At 42.4% G+C, this 23709-nt stretch overlaps 1 protein-coding gene across 1 annotated transcript; it reads right to left on the reverse strand.

Moving 5' to 3' along the window:
* Window positions 1–499: 499 nt before the first annotated feature.
* NIPA1 (NIPA magnesium transporter 1) lies at window positions 500–14853 on the reverse strand. Its single transcript, XM_048051198.2, has 5 exons — window positions 14627–14853; window positions 12237–12284; window positions 8313–8403; window positions 6833–6993; window positions 500–5770 (listed from the first exon to the last, which is right to left on the reverse strand). Exons 1-5 carry the CDS (start codon window positions 14802–14804, stop codon window positions 5259–5261), a joined length of 990 nt encoding a protein of 329 aa, XP_047907155.2. The 5' UTR covers window positions 14805–14853; the 3' UTR covers window positions 500–5258.
* Window positions 14854–23709: the final 8856 nt, after the last annotated feature.

Here is a 23709-nt window from a genome sequence, read left to right on the forward strand (position 1 = left end):
AATCTCAGATGAAGGATTAGATGGTTGGGCTCCACAATTTTCCTTTCCTTCCACAGAAAGCTCTTGTAACAGTACATGAGACTGGTGACTGGTGACCCAGGCTTCCTTAAGACACAGAGTCATAGAACAGTTTGGGTTGGAAGGGACCTTAAAGTCCATGTAGTTCCAACACAGTTTGAAACGACTCAGGTCCCAACAAGCATTTCTGCCAGAGAAGTGTTTAGTTCACCCGTAAGCAAATTTCTATGTAATTAAGGCCTTAAGACTGTGGGTTGTTTTTTGGCAGATGCCACCATATGGTGACTGAGCCCTTCATATGGTGATTGACCTGTACACAGGTAAGAAGCTTCTACTACCAGTAAAAGCAACACCGCTATTTTAGAAAAAGGTAAGGAAAATAGTTTGGGTTTATGAGTTGGGATTAGGCTGTACAGCAGATAGATGTGTGGGAAAATATTTTTTTCCCCTGTGTAATAAAGAGGAGGAGTCACAAAACAAGTGTTGAGCTAGAAATAAATCATTTATTTTAAAACATTACAGGTTAATAAATAGATTAGTTTTCAGAAAACTTAATAATAAATAGCCTTTTATAATTTACACAAGGCAAATACAACATGCCTATAACTATTTTTTAAAAAGCAAAGAAAGCTTGACTTGTAAGCCATTAACAAAGAGATATATATACACTGTTCAGAAGCTAATAAAATAAATCATTTTTATGTAATCTGTAGTGACTATATTGCAGTAGCATTGAAGCAACCCAACCTGACACTGTGTATTTGCTGCCATCCACTTTTTTCCCCATGTCCCATCAGAACTGTTTTTTACATTCCAAGAAAAGAGAAGTGGTTAAAAAAAAATCCACAGTTAAAAAAAAGAATTAACTTAAAAAATACCCCTTTTGTGTAACATTTTCTACTCTCTAGAGCAACCATCTGGGAAAAAAAGCAACAAAAATAAACACAGAAAACTTATTTGCAGCTTTTAAAAAAGATTTCTTAATCTGTAACTTTGTAATCATTTCAACATTGATGTCTGAAACACTTGGGCACTAGTAATAACTTTTGACATCATTGCTGCCTAACACAGTAGACTAAAATCCCGCATCACTTAAGCCCATATTCAGCAGCACCAAAGAATTATTACAAAGACTAATCTCTGTAAAGAAAAGATATCAGGTAATAGATAAATTATTGATAATATTTGATTTAACAGTAAAACTTCAGCTGTTACATCATCACAAGACAACTGAGGAAGATCTGTAGAGTCCTTAATGTTTTATATTTAAGGTAAGATGGGTATAACGTGCAAAGCCCCATTTTAAGCACCCCATACTTAATAACCCGAGATCCTTCTTCAAATACAAACCCTCTATTTTTTTTTTAAATAAAAAGCAAAGCTAAACCTCACAGATTCTAGTATTTCAACAAACAAAATCCAGTGTTTTCATTTTCCAGTGCCAGTTACTTCAGAAAAATACCTATGTTAAATATAAACCAAGATTATTAGTAGGAAGCCTCACTTGTCAAACTGTGTGATATGACAGGTCCTCATTCACGTTAGTTTCAGTTCACCAATAAATAGGCTCTATTTACACATACAGTGTCCCGGAAAGTCAATACAGCAGATAACTTTGTTTAAATATATTTTTTTTTTTTACATAAGTATTTAAGGTAGCAAATTTTTTTTTTTTGGTTGTATCAAAAAGGTTTCTATTCTCCTACTGAACACTTGAGGGATTTTTGTATTTGACACCTAATAAAGATCAGGAGTGACACATGTAAATCCTCCATACACTGAAGGGATAATGATCAAAGAGCTGTCTTCATGTAAGTAAGTATGTTTGGTAAGTACGATAGAAGCCAGACATACAGAGTGAAACGTCTTTCATGTGGATTTGAATTTAATTCAAAATGCACCCCACCCCTGTCATCAGTCCACTTTACGTTATGTGTAACCTCCGTCACTTCTACATTGGAATCACAACACAAATCATCTGGCTTGTAGCTATCAGCACACGTAATGCAAAGAGAAGGTGGGCAGACCCACGAGGGACACCAAAGCTCAGGAGACAACTATGCACATTTGCTCCCTGAGATGATGGAACTCAGATGTCTTATTCAAAGTTACTTGTAAAGGGGTGGAAAAGAGGAAACAGCTAAAATTCAGCTTCAGCAGTGCCTCCTCTTAAGTCAGAAAAGCAATGGGAAAAGACTAAAAGAGGTAGGACACCTAGAATGAGGAGGGCGTAGGATGGAAGAAAGAAGTACCATACCAACAGTGACAAAATAAAATGTTAGTGCACTCTTCAGTTAGAATTGAACCAGATCAGGTACAGCAGAACTCAGAAGAACACTTATGAACAAAGTAGCAAAACATTAAGGCTTCCATTATTTAGCATTCATGATGTGAAAGGCTGGAGATATAAAGATGTGCAAGGCCACAAGAATCTCTTTCACCTTATGTGCTGGCTTTTGACATCTGTTTTAAACAAGATTAACTGGACGTTTCTAGAAAGCTCATCACAGATGAGGAGCAGCTGGGGAGAAGACACCTATGCAGACATTTATCAGCTATAAGAATGGCCACAAGACCACAGAACATGGCTGCTACTTAATTCTTACTCTGCATAGAGAGTGTTCATCAAGTAAACTTGTTTGTGTGGTGCAGAAAATGGCAAGGTTTAGACAGGGCAGTCAAGTTTTTTTTGGATATAATATTTACTAATGATTTGCATATGCACCTAACATACTAGGATAGGCACTTTCTAAATAAATAGGAGTAAATTTTAAAACAAAACACACAAATATGGCCAGAGGTCTGAGAACACAAATGTTTTCACTTTAACCTAAAGAAAGATTTTCATGGAACTGTTCAGAGACCAAATGCTAGTACAAAACCAACATGTAACTCATGAACTCTGAATGTGGATTTTGAAAAGACAACTTGACTGCTTCAGAAAACAGCTAACATGGTTTTAAAAATGTAGGTCACTACAGGTCTCATAACTTATGTACAATTCAGGTTTCAATAAAAAATGGAACTAGTATGACAAAACATACTTGTCTGCTGATAACCAATATACCATCTTCCAACCCCTAAAGGATAGGGTTTAGTATTATCCATCTTTCATAGCCCAATTCCCCTCATTTACAGTCCTGAAACTTTCTAGAAGTCATACGTAGTATCTGCAAATCCAGAGATGGCCCCTTCTCTGCTAGTGCTATTTTATTCCACCAAGACACCTGGCTTCTGTGCCAGTCTATAGTAACATATGTTTCTGCTAGTTCAGACTCAGAGTCAATTCAGAATCACTCCCACACAATTTGGGGTTGTAAAACTAGCTTCCAAATGACATCCTGGGGCTCTTATTCCCTCAGAATATTCCCTTCAGAATAGTAAGTCTTTGAGAGTAAGTCTTCATGTTTATTGCTGCCATCAGAAGGGCTTTTAACATTTCTCTGAAATTAAAATAGAGTCTGAGTTTTAAAGTAGCATTAATTCAGGTCAAAAAAACACTTCATGAGAGTAGACACTATTACTCCCCATTAATCAACATCTGCATTACCCTCAGCCAGCCACAAAGCTAGATTCATGATTTCTTGATAAGGTGTCATGAACTTTCTCAAATGGTCTCATAATCACTTTGTGTGTTTTGTTTGTTTGTTCAAGAGACATCCTGACATAGAGGTGTTGACTTCCACTGTACAATTTCCATTTTTGTACTTAAAATGGTAACATTCATTACTTTTCAAGCTTGCCTTACAATTTTTTGACTCGTGGTATTTTAACTAACAAATATAAACACAACATGAAAGTTAGCTATTTTTTGGAAATACCAATATTCTTTAAAAGGTTTAAACTAAACAGTCCAGAATCATTCCAATCACAGCTTAACCTATTTTATACTACCTGTCAAAATATTATTGCTGAACTATTCACACAGGTCTGTAAGTCAGCAGATCTGATTCTATGTTCCTGTTGTTTTTCTGAAACTCAGCTCTCTGAATGCCTATGCTTTTTCAGTCTTCAACCGCTTTTCCCACGTAAGAGGATGAGGCCATCTTTTCTTCTGAGCTCTGAGAAATCTCATTCTCTTTTGTCTTCTAAACATTTATTTTGTTTTTGCTGCTTATTAACTACTTCACAAAATGGTTTCCTGTCTAGTCACTTCACTAGAATCAAGGTATGTTGGTCATCTTTGAATGGCCCTCTTGTAGGCTACCTCTTCCCATTATGACTACGTTTTTTTTTAAGAAGCTGTCAAGGCATCTAAGAGTTTCAATTCAGGTTTCTGTATTCTGCCAAAAATACATGGCTCCTTCTGAATGCTTTACATGCTTAGAATTTGAATACAGTATTATAGACAGTGAAACTGAATTATTAAACCAATGTAGGCCATCTGAAACAAATACATTCACATTTATGCAGTATTTTTGGATTACAAAGGCACTGAAATAGTTCTGAGCTGCTTACAAATAAGCCACCATATAGGCAATGAGTCTGTGATCGTTTCCACATCCTTCACAGTCTTTCTGTCTGTTCCCAATTAAAAACTCTCAGGTGAATGTGGTATGTCTTAATGCACATGTTACAAAGAAAAATGCATACCTGGACACTACCATCAGCTGATAAGGAAATAGTGAAGGATTTTAAGGGTCCACTGCTCTGTGTAAAGAATTCAATTTAAAACTCCCCAGTGTCTTCACCACATGGCAGACCATGCTGCTAAGACAGTCACTAAAAAGGTCAAATCTGCAGTCCACAGTTCAGCCAATGTTTGTCTCAGAATTCACAGCCTTGACGGTGAACACATTGCAGTATTAACAAATTGCTCTACTCACCTCCCCCTCCCCCCTTATTTTTAAGGTATACATCACCCATGAAAGGTATCAGATTGAGTGCATTAGGAACTGATGTTCTCTACCCACATCAGCCACCATAACACAAGCATTCACACACAGGTCTGTCAGGATACCCACAAATCTTTTCTGACTTATCACCCTTTACTTTAAGGAAATACATCGGTCCCTATGCTGACTCAATCAACGGTTCCAATTAAGGTCATTTATTGTGTTGACTGGGGTACATGGACAACTGCTCCTTTGAAACTGGATGGAGGCCTCCAATTCATTTCATGTAGGCCACCAAATTGTCAGAGGGCAACTACCAACCTGAACCATATTTGAATCAGTGACCTAGAAATGAAAGGCTCCGTATCATTCCCTGAGCCATCCAGTTTCCCCTCAAAAAATATTTTAATCTGTCTTCATGTTAGGTTTATTTAAATCTCCGATATTGAAGTTGAACTCCTTGAAGACTTGTATAAGAACAATTCCAATAGACACTGTGGTGAATCCACATGCCATTCCCAAGAAATCTACCACTCCTACATTACTCCATTCCCTGAAAAGGATAGCTGAAGCCAGCAGGACTAGAGTGGTAAACACAACGTAGTAGATGGCTCCAAACACAGAGGAGTCAAAACATTCCAGTGCCTTATTGATGTATCTGAACTGAATGATAATGCTACATCCTAATACTGCCAGAAGTACCAGACAGAGGTACAGAGCCCTTTGACTTGACGGGTTATTGTGAAAGATATCTTGAGCAGCCAGCCCAATGCCTTTTGTGCTGGGAACAGTGAAACTGCCCAAGAGAGAGCAAATGCTGATGTAAACCATGATATTAGTAGGTCCATGAGCTGGAGCTATCCAGAAGATAAGCAGGAGAAGCATTAGCAGTACTATGCAGAGATAACCCACGAAAACTGGAAAACAAAAAGAAAACAAGATAACAGCACGGTAAGAACTCTTGGCATTCTTGACATTTTAGCAGGCAAGTCACGTCTTACCAACGAACCTAAGGCATACACCACAACTGAGATTTACTGTTGTATATAGACCTACATCGCTGTGCTTTTAGTGATGGTGTGGGCACCTGAAACTGGTGATGTTCTCACATGCTTTGTGTAAAGCGAATCATCAAGTAGTAAAATACATGGCTGCACATTTGAACTGAAGGTGGCTTTTTTTTTTTTTTTTAATGCTCTCTTCCATCAGGGTTATACTCCTTAAAGTCCTGTACAACAGACAGCTATGACAACACCTTATTCATAACCTGGTGGACCCAGCAAGGAGCTTAGGCATAAAGTTAGATCCCATTTAGCTGAGTGGGATGAGAAGGGGCAGCTGGAAGAACCGGGAGGCCATATCATTTATATTACAGTTTTTGTATACAAAAATATTGTGTGCTTTAAAGTTTTAAAGAAATATATTTCCAATTCATTTCAGTCAGACAAAGTGTAAATTTAGACCAGGGTATTTGTTTTGTTCTCTTTGTTTGCAATTTTTTTTTTTGCTTTGCTTTTTTTCCCCTCTCATCCTTAATTTTGGATAGCTGATGTTGTTAGGTTTCAGTTTCTCTCACTTAAAGCAAATGAGTATTTTTTTGTTTGTTTTTTTTTTTTTTTCAAAACAACGTAAATTGAGGTCCTAGAATTACGCCTTTCATCTCTAAGATGCAAGATACACTTTTTCAAGATTTTAGAATATTACAAGTTCAAAAGGCCATTGCTCTAATCTTGTTGTGAAGGAGAACGTTTTCAAAAGCATTTGTGTTTTCCTTTTGGCACACATTTATCAATAAATCTGAGAAATTCTAAGTTCAGCAAGTCATAGTTTTCCTACACAAAAACCATATTGGTTTGCCTCAATTATGACATATTTTCTTCAGAAGTCAATTTTCCTATTTCATGGAAGTGGCATGTCCCCTCCTCATGTGTGCTCTCAGTCTCACAAAATCATTCTGAGTTAAGAAAAGAACAAAGTACCTGGATTTGTTAGCTTCTCTTCAAGCTCAGCCTGAGTTGTTACGCTCTCAGACTTTGGGGAATGAATGATGAGCACAACAGATCCAGCGCAGCTCAGCAAACATCCCAGCTTGCCAAGAATGTTCAGTTTTTCTTTCAGCAAGTAAGAAGCTAAAATGGACCTTTCACAAAAAAAGAAAGAATATTAAAAGCGTGAATACTTCCCGTTACTAATGCTCTAACACCTACTTTCCACTATAATTTCCTTCTTAAAGAAATTATTACCAGATGTTAGCAAATTTTCAAATAGCCCTCAAAATGCACTTCTGACTTATTTTAGGGAAGATTCACCCAGTCTCAGCCTTACTCAATCTTTCATGTTTCATCTCAGGAAAAACAGCCCCCCCCCCCCCCCCCCAAATAAAAAGAAACAAAATGCCCTCCAAACAAGCAAACAGAACCCCCCCCCAAAAACCATAGCCCCCTACTACTCCAAAAACAAACAAACAAACAACAAATGAAAAAAAAAAAAATGAAGGAAGGAACAAGCAGGTATCCGGCAGCCCTGAGACAGACATCTACCTGTTAATGGTTTGTTGAGATACCAGTAACCCACATTTTTTATATGTTATGCAATCATGAGATAAAAATCAGCTCTGGTTACAAAGATCCCAAGGCTCAGACATGTAGCTGAACAAAATATACAAAATTATGTGGCCTAGGCTAAAGTAATAGGTGGTGAGTAAAGCACCACTGTGCCTCACAGAGTATAAAACTAAAGACAGACATGAAGCCTACACAAAGCAATTTATAAAGTAGATGACCAAAGCAGATAGATAATTCAGCAAACAACAGTGGGTAACAGGAAAAAAAAAATCTCAGGCAATGCACAGCATTGTTTTTAAATAACTGTACTTTTTCCACTGTCGCAGCTTCACAGATAGTGCTTAGCTATTCACAGAATATTTAGCTGTAAATTAAACTCCATTCAGGAGCACTTGATGCCTTTTCTTGCCCTCTCTCCCCTCAAACAAGCATCACGCTGAAGAAGCTGTGGGCAGCCATATGAAGGGAACTTCAGGAAGCTGGGCCAAACCCACTTAAATTAAAATCAGCATCAATAAACACATGGGTTGTGGATAGCAGGGCAGAGAATGTGAAACAATGAGAAAGACCTACATAAGGACGGGACTGTGAATAAGAGAATAAACAGAAGAGTCCAGAATAATCAAAGTGAAGGAAAAGTCATTTATCTATTCCGGATCATAGTGACAGTTAAACAGAAGATACTCAGAAACCCTCTCTTCACTGTTCTCCCACCACCACCACCCCAACACACACACTTTACTGGGCAAAACAGGAATAGGTGGCATTGTAACGCATCATTAAAGCTCATAAGCCTGACACCTTTTTAGGGGACCTCCAGTGATCATGAAGTCTCTTTGATGCTTTGCTCAGTAGTAACAGCATTCAAAGAAAAACAAAAAAAGCAAACTCTTACCCAAATGGAACGCCAAGTGCTCCCAAGGGAGTCACTAACACGGTTGGGACTGCAGTGTAGGCCAAGAAATTCCCTATTTGACCCAGAGCCACTGTCAAGAGAAACAGAAATAAGCCTTTAAATCCCTTTGTAAAAAGAAGGAATGAAAACTTACCCAATACTGCTTGAGAAAGACTGATCTAACTGGAAAACAGATGTTACAGATCTGCTCTGCTCCGTTAATTTTGCACTAACACAAAATGGCCAGAATTTTTATACATTAATACAGGATTTATATTTGCCATAGAAGATGATCCGAGAGGATACAGTAAATCTTATTTATACTCCACCAAGAGGACTTGCAAATAAGACTATCTAATCATGTGTTAGAAACACATGGATTACACTCGGATATCTTAACAGGGAGTGCTAAAAGCATATCTAAGCCACAATTTCAACTTTAGAACATGCATACACCTAACACAAATGCACTTGCTTATAGTTTCTAACAGCAGTGTTCCCTTCTTGGTGGAAGATAAGGACAGGAAACTCATCTAATAATGAGACACTAAGCACATGCGTAAAAGCTCCTCGACATACAGTAGACTGTGTCAACTTTTCAAAGCCCTGTATAACACGAGAAGAAATTCCTGACCACTGTAAGAAGAACAGATCCGTGCCAAGTCACAGTAAAAGCCTCAAGATCTTATTCTCTCCCCTCTGCCCCAAGAAAGCCAATTCCTAAATTTACCACACTACTGCACACCACAGCTGTGATAAATACTTCATGTGTTCAAGCTTTCAGCAAAAAAAAAAAAAAAAAAAAAGAAAAACAGCTTGATGGTTTTGCAAGTGCTGGCAAGTTTATAACAGGCCAACATGATGCTTGCCTAGTGACAGTCTGGTAACTGGTGAGAACCCTGAGGCTGAACCCAAGTTACACACAGCTCGCGTTTCAAGCTGATTTTAAGAGCCATTATTAGCATTTAAAAACATACCAAGAAGCCAAACTCTTTCTGCTCAGACTGGCATTGCCCTTGACTATCAAATATTGTTATCACCCTGCTCTTCACACCTGCAAAGCGCTGTGCAAACATTAATTAATTACTGAATTAGCTCAGTGAAGCTGAAGACCTGTGTAACCTACATGGAACATGAAGGAGACAAACAAACTCACAGAACTGCAGAGCACGGCAAAATTAATCTAATTCAAGGCACCGAGGCTCTCTCTGTATGCCGGAACAAGCCAGAGAAGTTAATGAGCACCACTGCTAGAGCACAGGAGTCAGTGGTGGTATTCTGAATATTTTTTGCCCCTAGGAATGGAGTAACTCAGCTACCAGCCTCAGTTTTGTCCTTCAGCAGGCACACGCGGATACCTTCAAGGCATCCAACAGCCCTGAGGAACACCTTGCACAGAGGGCAGGGCACACCTGGCACACCATGTTTCTGCTGATTCCGTACATTTTCAAGTTATTCTGGCAATAACTTGTTTGTTTGTTTCTTTTTTGTAGGCCAGGTGCCTTATCTTTCTGAGGACAGAACACTAATAGATGGCACCAACACCGATACATAAATTAGGACTCCGAAGCTTTGGTCACACTGCATGTATTATAAGCCCTCTGAACTCACCAAGAGTTTTCAGTAGTACTGTGGAATAATAGTAGCAGTCTCTCACCACTGTGAACAACAGGCCAGGATTAACAAAGACCAATTATAAAAAGAATCTGAGTAATGGCTACCATCTGCCTGTTGTTGAAGACCTTTGCTGCCAACCTACTCAGTCCTCAGTGGATAGAAATCCGTCTCCAGATACATCAGGGCTGTAAATCAAGACGTGACTTCAGCTCTTGATGGCACACCAAGCTGACTTTGCAAAAGGAGTACCGATATCCCAGAAGTTATTGCAACACAAACCCTGGTGCACAGACATGTCTACATCAGCAAGGAGACCAGTAAGAGCAGATCTGAACAGCAAAAGATGTCTGCTCCATGCATCTCAGGGGTTTTATTGCAGACTCAGTTTAGCCTGCTCCCACAGACCAAGTCTGTTTGCAGCTGATGTGCATCAGCCATGTCCCTAGAAAGCACCTTCCAGCCTCGTTTCATCGTAAAGGAGCTCAGTTCAAAAGCTCCAACACTGCTTCACAATGTGAACTAAAGCACAGTGAGGGGAGACAAACAGGAGACTTCCTTCCCAAGTGCACTCCTGTTCTGCAATAACGTGCTAAGACATATGCATCCACTGTAAAAACAGTCACAAATACCAGATCCATGCAGCTATCAAACCCTGCACTGAAACTAATTCTTTAGCTAATGAGTTTAATGCTAACTGGAATATCTGTAATCACTGTTTGACTACAGTGTAAAAAAAAAAAAAAGTCCCTTAGCAGAATCTGTAGGCCTTCATTTGAAGTCTTCCAGTAGATCCTATTGCCACAAAATAGCTAGGCAGTGTTATTTCAAGCCAGCATGCCAACTCAGAAATGCTTGTTCATTGTCTGAACAAATATTGTGAAAACAAGTTGGTAGAGTTTATGCTGGTTTTGTTAGTCATCCTGACCCCAAATTCCATACTTGAGAAAACAGTATCAGCTACTATAATTTCACCCAGATTACTGGGGATATTGCTAACCCCCAAAACACCGCCTCTCCCTGGATCCCATAGCTGCCTACCTGGCCCTTGCTATTGCAGTTTGTGGCAGTGTTGCAATACCGAACCTGTAACGTCCTTAAGGAATCCTTACTTTGGTTCCTTTGTGAAATAATTGAGGCTGTGTTTTGAAATACCTGCACCTAGCTGATAGACAGAAGCCGAAGGAAACCTTTCCCTGCAGCTATTTTGCCTTCAGGCAGCTTTTAAGCAGGAAATCTTTTCTTCTAATTCACCAAGATAAGCTCCAGTAATAAAAACTCTCGTTTTAACTCCTGTTCTGAAATTCAAGTCAGAAGCCTCACAAAGGATAAACAATAGTGACCAAAGCATAAATTTTTTTGCTGCTTAGGCAGCAGTGATCACAGCAAAGTCAGAAGCCCACAAAGAACTGCTTAAGCTCATCTTAAATTAGCTGAGGACTTGCCTCTGAAGCTCTGCTGGCTTCTACATTTGCTGCAGGCTTTGTCCTTTGAGGGATCTATCAACGTCCATTCCCTGTGTACAGCATGAAAACAACAAAAAATACCTTGCTGCATCAAAACATTTCCATATAATCCACAAAAGGCTGGACTAGTGTCTGTAAGTGGGGTTTGATTTTAAACTCCCGTGGTAAAACTAGGGCTGAACTTAAAAAGGAAAAAGCTAGTTACTCCACATGCTGCATTCAAGTTGGAGACTGAACATAGTGTGAGGATGGCTTACAAAAATACTCTGATGAAAACTGTACAGATCTCATAATCAGCCCCGTATATGGCTTCATATTAATCTTGCAGATTTAAAACAACACCCAAACTGGAACTGTCAAACTAGAAATCAAAAAATGTGGGGTTTTTTTGTTTGTTTTGGTTTTTTTAATTGAGACTGGCTAACTGCTTTCTGATCTAAAACATAATGTGCTCAATGAGCCCTTTTGTGCAGAACTACAATTTCTTATTCAGCTTTGACTTTTATTAAAAACTGGGCACAGCAGTACAATCCAAAGACACAAAACATGCAAGAATCCAGAGTCAGAGCAGTGTGTGGGTGCCAGGGGCTACAAGCATCAAATGGTTCAGAAAATCTGGAAAGAAGTCTAACTTGGGTTTATCCCAGCTCTTTGCCTTTTCTAACACCATCAGACATAACAATCAGAGAGACAGTTTAGTAAGGGTGAGATATTCCCAAGGGAAAGGAATTTCACTACAAGTGAGTGCCAGATTCAAGATCAGAACCAGATTTTCTGATGTCTCATTTTGCCACCTAACCACAACTTCCCCCTTCAAAAAAAAGGAGCCATTTAAGATACTTACTTGCAATAGTGCCAGACCACCATACTATATCTGTCAAGTATGAAGTACCTGGGAGAGGAAGTATAGGAAGATATATTAGAAAAATATGAAACTGCAATATTGGGGCAACAAAATAGAATGATTTCCATACTCTCAGCTATTTAGGACCTTTATCTTAATCCTTTTCCTCAAGGCAGCTGAGCGAGCAGAAAACAAGGGAGGACAGAAGTTGCCCAGATTTGGCCTAGGTGTCCAAGTCAGACCTTCTTAAGGCAATGTGTTAGACGCTCTGGTGTCCAGTCTGAAGTACCTATGCGATACTAATGCTGCATTACTTTGAAGAGCGTCCAAAATGTCAGCAAATGAGAAAAAAACTCTGAAGGTGCCACTTAACATACACATTGGAGCCACTACTAGAAGAATGGGAAACCTATGGAAACAAGACACAATTTACATAAATTAGTTCGCTCAAGTAGCCTGAATGAAGTTGTATCACAGAAGTTGTTCTGGCACGCAGTTTTGGCAGTACGGGAGCATGGACGGATCCTCCTGCATGTGAACGTTTGGGAAACACTATGACTGAAGCCTCTGAATTACTGACATAATGCCACATCTCCAAGAGCGGAATAAAAACTCTGGATTGTCCTCTAGTGCCTCCCGAGCTCAAGGATGACTGTTTCCATTGTCAGATGATAGACTCTTGACCCAGAGCGCACCGGGGAGCCCATACACCACATTTTATCAGCTCTACTTCTGTAGAGCATCAAGGCTAATCACTACTTACTAAACCAAAGACTAGCCCCGCTGAACGTGACCTTGGCATCACGTCATTCTCTCACATTCTGCTCCTCTTTCTAGCAATCCAGCTCTGCATTTACTTGGGAAGATGCTTTCTTAAGGCCTGGTGGAGCAATAGGCAATATTGTACCTACAGCTAGCACTCTGAAATCCCAAATAAAAGAAAGATACAGTAATCTGCAACTCTGGAGACTTATAAAATATTAAATGCTTGGAAATCACACTATATAATTGAAGTGAGATGGAAAATGACTAATGAAAATGGCCAGCTTTAGAGTGGGTGTAATCATTTTTTGGACTTTTGTTATTGCATATAAAATAAAAACACTGTTGGGAGCACAAATTACAGAAAATATTGACTCAAGTAAGATAACTTTGCAAAATATTTGCCACCCGCTGCTGTTTCTAACTAAGCGAGGATTACTAATTGCATTGATACAATGTTATTGATTTGGGAGAGAACAGAGAAAAGACTTGAAGTGCCTCCTTGTTAATTATACAACACCTACTGAAGGCAATGGAAAAAAAGACATCATCTGACATCGACCATCTTGGGCTCCTAGTTCTGACCGCTAGGTTCAAGGAAGAGCCGCATGGCTTCAGAACATTGAATGGAGAGGGACGTAGGGTATTTGCTACCCCAAGCATGGCACTAGGAAATGCTTGGCAAGGTACACAGATAAAAGTCAGTAAAATCTTCAAAGCGGGTGTTTGGCAGGTGCAACACTCGGACACCAGCACCAAGCACACGGATGCACGCCCATCGCCCACTTAACCCAGCGCACAGCTGAAGCGATGAGACCCAACTATAGACCAAAATGGAAAGTTCCTTTAACTAGGCCGGGCTGGAAAGTCACTCCTTTTTTCTCTCTCATTTCCCCATTGTTTCCCTTACAAAAAGATTTGCATTTATGATGCAAACGTTATCTCTCTGTGGACAATAAAAATGGATTACAGCCATCTTGCAGGGACAGCAGCTTGCAAAACGGCGGCCTGTCCGGGACCCTTAACTGTAAGGTCATTGTAGAAAACGCAGAACAAACTTGCTAGCTCATGCTGCCAGCCGGTCGTAACAGAGCTGCAAGTTTGTGCTGCTCCACTGCACCCAGCCTGAGCGTGCCGCGGGCAGCGGGAAGGCGCCGCTGCTCTGACACAAGCCACCTCCAACAAGGAAAATCATATGCATGTGCACACACACGGAGGAAATACGGAATACGTTATGGTTGTTAATACGGGTTTGTCCACGAGGAAGAGCTCCAGGGGGCTATGCACGCTCGCACACAGACACCACCTGCCCACCGACTGCCTCCTGACCCCAGGAATAACACCAGGCAGCCTGCCCCCACAACTTTCCTCGCGAATAAGGCGTGACAGCGAGAAAACACACGCACACAGCCGCCGTCCCACCCCCGGAGCGCCGAGCCGCCGCCACCACCACACCGCCTCCCGTCAGCCGCGAGCCCCGGGGGGCTCCATTTTAGAGCCGGGCCCCCCTCCCTCGGCGAGGCCCCGGGGCTGTCGGACGGACCCCAGCGGGCAGCAGCCCCCGCGCTGCTTTCTGGGGATGCCCGGGGGTGGTGGTGGTGGTGACGGCGTCGGCAGCGCGGCCCTACCTCTCCCGCGGGCCCGCACGATGCCCTTCTTCTGCAGGACGAAGGTGGAGCCGTTCACCAGGCTGGACACCACGGCCACGCTCAGGCCCAGCGACACGGCGGCGGGGCCGGGCCCGGGCCCGGGCCCGGGGCTCTGCGCTGCCCCCTCGCCCGCTGCCGCACCGGCCGCCATCCGCATCGCCCCCGCCGACAGCTGCTGGCGCCGCGGCTCCGCCGGCCCGGCCCTCCCGGCACCGGCACCGCCCTGCGGGGGGCGGGCACCGCGGGGACCCGCCCCGAAACCGGGGGGGGGGGGTTGGGGGGAGTGGGGCTGTGCCGGCGGCACGGTGGCGTCATGGCAGGGCCCCCGCTGTGGCGTCGCGGCCGGGCCGCCGAGGGGTCCCTGAGGGGTCCCTGAGGGGTCCCTGAGGGGTCCCTGAGGGGTGGCGCGGGGCTGCGGGGTGGCGGGGGTCCCGCAGAGGGGCGGCGGGTTGTAGGGGAAGCGTGAGCTGCCTGGGCTGCTGCAGGCCTTCAAAATGCCGTGTGAGCGGCGTGGGGAGCCTCCCGGTGCCGAGCTGGCGGCAGGCTTCCCCCCTCGGCGGGAGCAGCGTGGAGGGCATGCTCCCCTGCGGTGCCTGCCCTTCCTGAAATAAGCCATAAAAGGGTTACAGCGACAACATCTGCCCGAGGAGATGGTGTCTTAGCTGGCAGTATCTGCAATATCCGCCCGAGGAGATCTTAGCTAGCTGCAAATAAAAGTTCATTTTTCTGTCACTCCTATCAGTCAGTACTTTGCATCCATTTTAGTGCTCCCAGGAAATACAAGTTCAGAAAAACTCCTGAAAATGTTTCTCTCTGTTTGCCTACTCTGCTTGAAGCAGCTGCCTCAGGAAGGCACAGGAAGGCTGAAGTGTGTTTTCGCCTATGTTTAGCAGTAAAAAGATGCAATGCTTACTGCTGTGCTGCCTATAGTTCCACCTGCGTTGCTTCAGCAGGTCACCGTATAAATATTTAATACTATGGAAGGGAGGATTTGTCCTTGCGAGCCTCTCAGGATCCGCAAAATGAGAACATACGAGGTGGAAGAACAGTTATGCACAGCAACCCTTTGAATTGTGCAAAGCACTAAACAAGGACAGAGGTGAGGACAAATACTGGCTAGTTACAAATACCAGTTTCTGATCTGCATGCAGCCTGCTAGCATGTACAATGAAATTTACTACAGGAAATGATTGATGTTTGCACAGCGGAAAGATGAGATATATTTAACAGCCTTCACAACTAATTACCAAGCACGTTTTTGAACAAAGCTCAAACCTGAGCAACTGTTAAACTCAAAATCTCTCTGCATTGTGGTCAAACAGAGACAAACAAAACAGATATTAGAGATCTTAAGAAAACAATTTATTACTCTCTAGCCATGTTATTTTAATCTCCAAATTGTAAAACTTAGAAATGTCTCTCTAAAATACACTTTTGGATGGGTAATTCCAAATACAGTTAGCGTGCCTTGTTCCGTTGGTTACTATTACCCTTGCCAGCTAATAGTTGTAGTGTTCTTAAGGACTAGTCAGAGACTAAAATAAGAAACACAGTGTTGATAAATATTAACTTTGCACATATATTGAAAAACAGAGCCTGACTGCACTAACGTCTTCTAAGATCAATTGATGCAAAAAATCTGCATTATGTAGTTTACAAACATATTGAACCAAAACATGAAGGTACCTCAAAAATAACAGCTCTTATAATTAATGGAGACTAGATGACCTTCCTTAAACTATCACATATGCCCAACATACAAAACCCTAAGGTACATCCAATCTTCTGAGACTGAGTTTTGTTGTGATAGCATCATTCGTCCTGCCAAAGCTGTCTGATCCTGTTTGTAGTATTGCAAAACAACATGCTTTGGGTTAGTTTGGCTTGGACATGGCGGTGCTGCAGTACAGCTGATATCACTGTGGTCTGAAGTCTCATGAACACACAAATTGCACTGTAGGAACATCAGAACTTATGTGGCATTTCCTCTAACAAACTCTGCTCCTGTCCATCACTTCTTTCCAACCCCAGTCTCATATTATTGCTAGTTCCGCACTTTTTGGCCACGTTTTGCTTATTTCAAACAATATGTGAGAACTGGTGTAAAAACTGTACAGGTTTTTTTATAGAAGTAGCTAACTCTACTCTGCAACACAATAGCAATGTGGGTGTTCAGGATCAGTCAAGACGAATATGCTGTATTTAGTTGTCTTACGCAGGGCTCCTACCCAGACAAAGGGATGAATGATTGAGGTAGGACTCTTGGGAAGGGGTGAGCAAGGTTGGTGGAGGTCCACCACTTTTTGTTTTGCTTCCTTTGCATTTTTTGTTTGGTTGATTGTTTTTCTGGGTAAAGGGAGGATGTCAGGGTGGAACTTTTCTGGTTAGGATGGGTTTTTCCCTGATCTGAAGGGGAAAGAAAAATGCTTCAGATCTGCCTGATCTGAAGGAATGTGTTGTTTCCTATGTAATGGTTTGGATTCCTCTGTTACGATTGTTTTATGTAGGTAAAATAAATTTTATTTTGAAATTAAAGCAGTTGTTGGAGTGTTTTATCTAGGCTAGAGGAAAATCAGATCATCCTGTATCTGACGCAGAATGAGAACACAGTAGCTGTGCCCAGAAGGTGATCTGAGTCTTCTGATAAAGTAGCTGGGAGAGCAGGGTGGATGTCTACCAACAGCTGTATCAGGCCCTGAGGCAACAGCAGTAATTCTGCTTGGCAGAAGCACTGTAAAGATCAACTTTGCCAGCAACTGAAGCAGTAAGAACTGAGACTGCAGAGAAAACAGCAAGAAGACAGTGGAAGAAGACTATGTTTTCTGGCTCTTGAGAACGAAAGACCACAGTAAGCAAAGTTATATGAGGACTGTTATGTAATGGTCCACTGAACCTCGGCCTGAAGATAACCTAAAAGCCCTTTCTAAGGAGTCTTGAGGATTTGGCTGGAGTCTGGAAGTGGATTTGGTACAAGGGGGCCATTGCTGGTACAAGTTGGCCTGCTTTGGAAAGGAAGTGACTTGAATCTTGGTGGTAATCCAGCTCTTGGCTTGTGGTGGGCATGGATCCTGTCAGCTCTTTTGCTCTCCTCTCTGCTCCGTGAATAAGGACTTCACTGAACTGTTCCAGAGAAGACAGCGTGCAGTCTTTGGGCCCAGGTTTGGACGTTTAAATCCTTAGTGGCCTTTGTGAAATTAAACTGTAGCTCTGAGCTCTACTGCGCTGTAGGCCATGGTCACAAGGCTCCTGAAGTCACAAGGCCGTGGTCACAAGACTCCTGGGGCTGGAACTGAAGAAAATCAGGCTTAGCCCTGATGTCTGATACTGACAGTCTGAAACTGCAACAATATGCCACCTTATACCCTGTCTGCAATATGGGAGGTCTCACAAGCATCCACGGTCTCTCTGTCCTGCGGGTTACCACAAGGAAGGCAGCCCTTGGGTATACTGGCTGCCTTCCAGGGCAGAACAATGGGCTGCAAATAAGCACGACCCACTGCAGTCTGAAATTGGGTGGAAAAATGAGGACGGGAGATTTCCTTTGATCCTTTGTCCGAGGTTCCTGCCGTGGAGCTGCTATCAGTGTGCAACAAAGTCTGGACTGAATGAGTTTTGCTTTCTCTTTTGCCTATGGAAAATAAATTCTCAGCTAAATGGCAGCTTCCTTCCCAGAGAGATGGTGCAAGGCTGATGGCAGGTTATTGACAGAGGAAGCACGGCAGGTGTACTGCAGATAGATCGGTCACTTTCAGCTCTCCTGCAGGGAAACAGGTCTCTTCAGAGGAAATCTGTCTGTTGTGCAGCCAGCAGAAGCTAGGCAGCTAGTTCTGATGTATGTTCATTAACAGGCTGCAGAGAACCCAATTTAATTAACACCATGTGTGCTCCCACATGCTGTGCAGAAATCAATTCTAGATCCCCTGTGACTGGGGAACACAGGAAAAAGCACAGATTTTCCAGTTAATCTTGCGGCAGATGGTATGGTCCACCTACATTAGTTGCAAAGTCTGACTGGGGCATGGTCTCTTATACTGACTTTCCACTAATGTGTTGCATATAGTGTATGTATATCCAGCTCTTCGTGTATTAGAATGATGGTGAAAGTCTGGTATGTATTAGCATTTTGGCATTAACCTTTAGAACAAGTCTTCCAATGAAGGTATGATAATCACAATCATTAGAAAAGCAGGCTCTATCACAGTCTTGGGTGCAAAGAATCTGCCTGACTTTCCCATACCTTGGCTGTTAATTGGAGTTAACAGTTGGGAGTTCTGGACTGTGCTTCAGACTTACATATGTTGCTGTCAGCTTTGATGTGGTGACCTATACCACCACTTCATCAGCTGCACACCAAACTAGTGTGTTATAATCATTGAATTTCCTGTAGTGATGATCTCTTCCTTTTAAACTGGTCAGCTGCTCAATTGAGCAAGTGGAGACTAAGTTTCAGGGTATACCTTGGAGAGTTGGGCAATTCAAATTCTCTCACAAGTGAAGAACTTCAGAGGCATTCCTCTCACTAACCAAGTAAACTCTGTCATGAGATTTGGTGAGTAGTTTCAACAGTATGCATCTGGATTTTCTACTACATTGCTGCTCAGAAAATAGTCTTTTCCAGCAGACATCTCAGGGAATATAACAGTCAACTGCCTGCTTGGAGATCAATCTTTGTAAGGTAGAGTGCATCCTTCCTTACAATCCTGCACTCCAAAGCCTGAATTTCACTGTAAAGTTTATTTTTATGTAGATGTTTTTGAATGGGATTTCAAGGCAATGTTGTTGCATGACTATATATGCACTGCAATGTATTTGAACTGGATTTTTTTGTCACCCAAACAATTTTTTTTTATTATTTTTATTTTTTTTGTCAAACAATGGGGAACCAATTTCAATAAGAGAATAAGGCTTATATCCTAAACTACTTTCCACTTGAAGCTTGACTTTCAATCAACCATGCCTTTGCAAACTGTAAGCCATTGGGCTTGCAGTACCTATCTGGAACCCTGGGATTTAATTCCATGTGTTTACCTAGGTGTTTATGTCACCATTCTAGGAATATGTTTTATCTACTAAATACCTGCCTTCTCAGCAGCAAAGCTGCATCTCCAAGCTCACTCACCTTTGTCACCAGAGAAGTTTCCCCCAGACCCCTGTTCTCCTCTGGGAGAACAGTACCCAGAAGCTGGGGTGCCCAGCTGATGGGCTTGAGCAGGGTCCTAGCAGAAGGGGTGAAACACTGACGGGAGCTGTTTCCACAGAGATTCTACCAAAACCATCATGGTGCAAGAAGGCTTTCCATGAAATTCCTCTGCCCCAAACTGGAGCAGCTGCAGTGCCAGCTACTTTGATATTTAAAACTTTGTTTAATATTTAAAACAGAGCTGGTTTGAGAGTTGTAATGGAAGGTGGCTGTGGTTTCTACTTATCTAAGCTGGAAGGAAACCAGTTGGCATGAAGTTAGTCTCACTGTGTTTGTCAGATGTTCAGTGCTGTAACACAATCGTCACACCTGCTGATTTGCACCTTTTAATAAGACAGGGCTATATTTATACTAAGCGTAACTTTAAGATTTTAGACAATGTCAGAAAGTCATTGTCACCTCCTAGGGAAATTCATTCATCTTCTGTAAATCCTGTCTATGTCTACACTGAAAAGTCATTTTTCTTAGTAGTCAAAGTGCCTAGTATATGATAGATCGATATTAATGCCCTGTTGTATGTCATGGTTCCTAACATAAAGTGAGCTTTAGTAATGACTAAAATGCTTGGGTTGAATTTGGTCTGAATTCACACAAAGCAGCAGAAAGGAATGCTAGCTAACTTATGTTAAATTGGAAGTCTTGTTTCATGTTGTTAGCAGATGAGGTACCAGGGATGCAGGACAATTATTAGACTCACTCACTGAGTTTCTTCTTATTTCAGCTCTTCCACTTCTGTATTTTACATACATCTGTCTTACAGATTTCTTTGATGTTGCCTGCTCTTCAAATACTTAATTCAAAGGGGTCAGTCCCTTTTGCAGTTCTGCTACTAGTTGGCACAGTGTTATGTTTGTACTGGATGTATGAAGATATACAACAACAATCGACCCGCACACAAAAGGTTTTAGAGTCACTAAACTGTCAGAATGAGGTCTGAGAACAGGAATCCCTGTGTTTGGCTGTCACTAACTTGAAAGTACCTAGAAACATTTACTGGCTATACATGATATCCAACAAATATTGTAGAGTACGCCAACCTTCAGGGCAAGTCTTCCTGTGTACAGACTGCAAGCAGACTGCAGTCTTTGATGTACGTCATACTATCTCTAGTTTTAATGATAAAGACCATTTTAATAATGATTTTAGTGATAACCACGACTGAAATGAGATCTTGTGGCTCAGTCATGGCTGACTGTAACAAATAATAATGTCTCTGGTCTAATGATCTAATCTTAAACTCAATGAAACGATGAGGTTCCTTTGTCAAGTAAATGTGACTTAAAAAAAGAAAGAGAACAAAACAACTCTTTAAAAAAGGAACCTGCGAACAAAAGAGTATTTTTAAATCTTTTGTCTCAGGATGTCTTTCCTTCAAACGATGCTGACTGCATAATAGCACTGTGCAAGGCAGATATGATAATTGCTACTTCAGCATGTCTAGCAATAGAACAGCAAGAATGTCTTAAGCCTCTTCCTCTCCGTGAGTGAGCAAGTATCTGAAACAGAATCATTCTCTGCCTTAATGTTTCTTTTGGACTCTGTTTGGCTGACTTCAGTTTTGCCAACCCCAAAAATTAATATTTGGGAGGCTTCCCTCCTCTGGCCCTTAAATAAATCATTGGTTTGTCTGTTTGTTTATTTGTCTCCTTTTTAACTTCTTCTGCCCCGCTTTGAGCTCACAGAGGACGGTAGGTGTGTAATACCTAACACAGAGTTAGAGCAGGGAAGGCTTTCAACCACCATGGTCAGAGTTCCCTCTCCTCGAAAAGAAAAAAACACAGGCTTGGATCCAAAAAGGAAAAAGCCAGCTGGATTTTGAGATGGGCATTGTTCACATGCACAGGGAGAAGAAAATGCACCAGATGTAGTATCAAGTCAGAAGGCAGAAATCTTAGCTCAGGAACCAGAAATACGCTTCACTAATACTGCACTGGACCCAGGGCTTTCTTTCTGCAGGTGCCTACACCCACGCCAATTCCTCCTGCTGTAGGAACAGCTGAGGAGCACTGTGTATACAAGCTGTCCTGATGTGGGTCAAACACAAATTAGCTCATTAACCCTAACCTAATTCCTTCTGTCTTTGCAGTGAGAGTGTAGCCAACTGGTTGCTGACCCTATAGTGGGATGTGAAAGTGCTCTTCTCTGTAGAGCCTGGGCACCTGTGTTGTAAAAACACAGACTCTTATCAAACGATCTAAATAATCAGTAGCAGAATCAAAGCCACGGCCTGTTTTCTGCTGGAAGGCAGGTAGGCCACAGCCATGCAGTAGTTTGAGGAAATGGCCACCGTGCTGTGATTCTGAGACAAAGTAGATTTTTTTTCTCTGTCAAGTGAGAAAACAGCCTGCTATTTGCATTAGTGCTTAAAGCAAATGCAAGCAAATGCTTCTTGCACATCTGAACTGTGAAATACACATTACAGTTAGTCTCTGACGTTTCCATACTGGGCCTTTCTCAGTATTAATTCTCAGTATATCAAGATTAAGTATGTGGATCAACTGACATCAGCGTGTGAAATGAGAAGTGGAACACCTAAACGGCACTTGAGTGTCTGGGCTGTGATCCTCCCTTTCCACTGGTTCACTAGCAGCTGGGTGCAGGGCGACGTGTTACCACACAGTTGGTCAGGCACGTTCAAAAACACCAGGCCTTGCTGCTCCTTGGAGCAGGCTCATCCTCTGTCTTGCTGAGTTGCTGTCTTCTAACCGCCTTTTTATTTATTTTTTCCTTTTTTTTCCCGCCATCTTGCGGAATCTTTTGATCCATCTGCGCATCTTTTATAACTATCACATTAGTGGTTTTCCCCCGAGGCCTTGATTTGATAACTAATATGAGTCAACAATTTCACTTTTGTTTGTGTGTGTGCTTTTTTATCTTGCCTGGCTCTCTCACTGCTTGAAAACAAATTTCTTCAGTAAAGCCACATATCTTAATTAATTAACTGGGCTCTGGGCTGTAGGCTACAGTTTATGACCTTCGGAGAGGACATGGCATTTCAGTATAGCTATTTTCCAACAGACAATGATTGCTGCATTATGGACCCGGGCAATGCATCTGCTAGTGCGGGGAGGTGGCCTGTCCCTGGGGAGCTGCTGAGGGATGGGGAGGGAGGGAAGGAAAAAGATGGCCTGGGAATGGAGCCAGGAGATGAAGATGGGATCTTATTAATGATATCTTAAGTGTGGGAGACAGAGGGATTTGGCCAACCTCTTTTCAGTGGTTTGTGGGGACAGGACAAGGGGCAATGGCCACAAGATGGAGCACAGGAAGTTCCGCACACGCATGCGAAAGAACTTCTTCACGGTGAGGGTGACGGAGCACTGGAACAGGCTGCCCAGGGAGGTTGTGGAGGCTCCTTCTCTGGAGATATTCAAGGCCCGTCTGGACGCCTACCTGGGCACCCTGCTCTAGGGAACCTGCTTTGGCAGGGGGGTTGGACCCGATGATCTCTTGAGGTCCCTTCCTTCCAACCCCTACAATTTTGTGATTCTGTGATGTGCTTGTAAGGTTCCTTCTGGGTGAGGAGACAGCCAGCACCAATAAGTGTGGCTGAGGCAACACGCAGATTTTGAGAGCTGTTGGGAAAAGCCTTCTTCTCCTGTTGCCTCTGGTGTCCTTACTGAGGGGCACTGTTTTGGCTCTGTGGCTTGCAGCAGTCACAGACTTCTACTTCCTTTCTCAACCTGGCTGTCAGGAGCTCGTTTGCCCTCTGCATGCCATGTCCGCTGTTGCTCTCCAGCCAGCAGTCCCCCTGCACCCATTCAAACCAAAATGTGCTGTGCCGCATGGCTGCAGGGTGACCTCAGCCAGCTCCATGTAACAGAGGCACCTGCAGCAGCCCCCACCTGGTACTGGCAACTGT

Source organism: Anser cygnoides, chromosome 1 (genome assembly GCF_040182565.1).
Source record: "Anser cygnoides isolate HZ-2024a breed goose chromosome 1, Taihu_goose_T2T_genome, whole genome shotgun sequence".
NCBI lineage: Eukaryota > Metazoa > Chordata > Aves > Anseriformes > Anatidae > Anser > Anser cygnoides.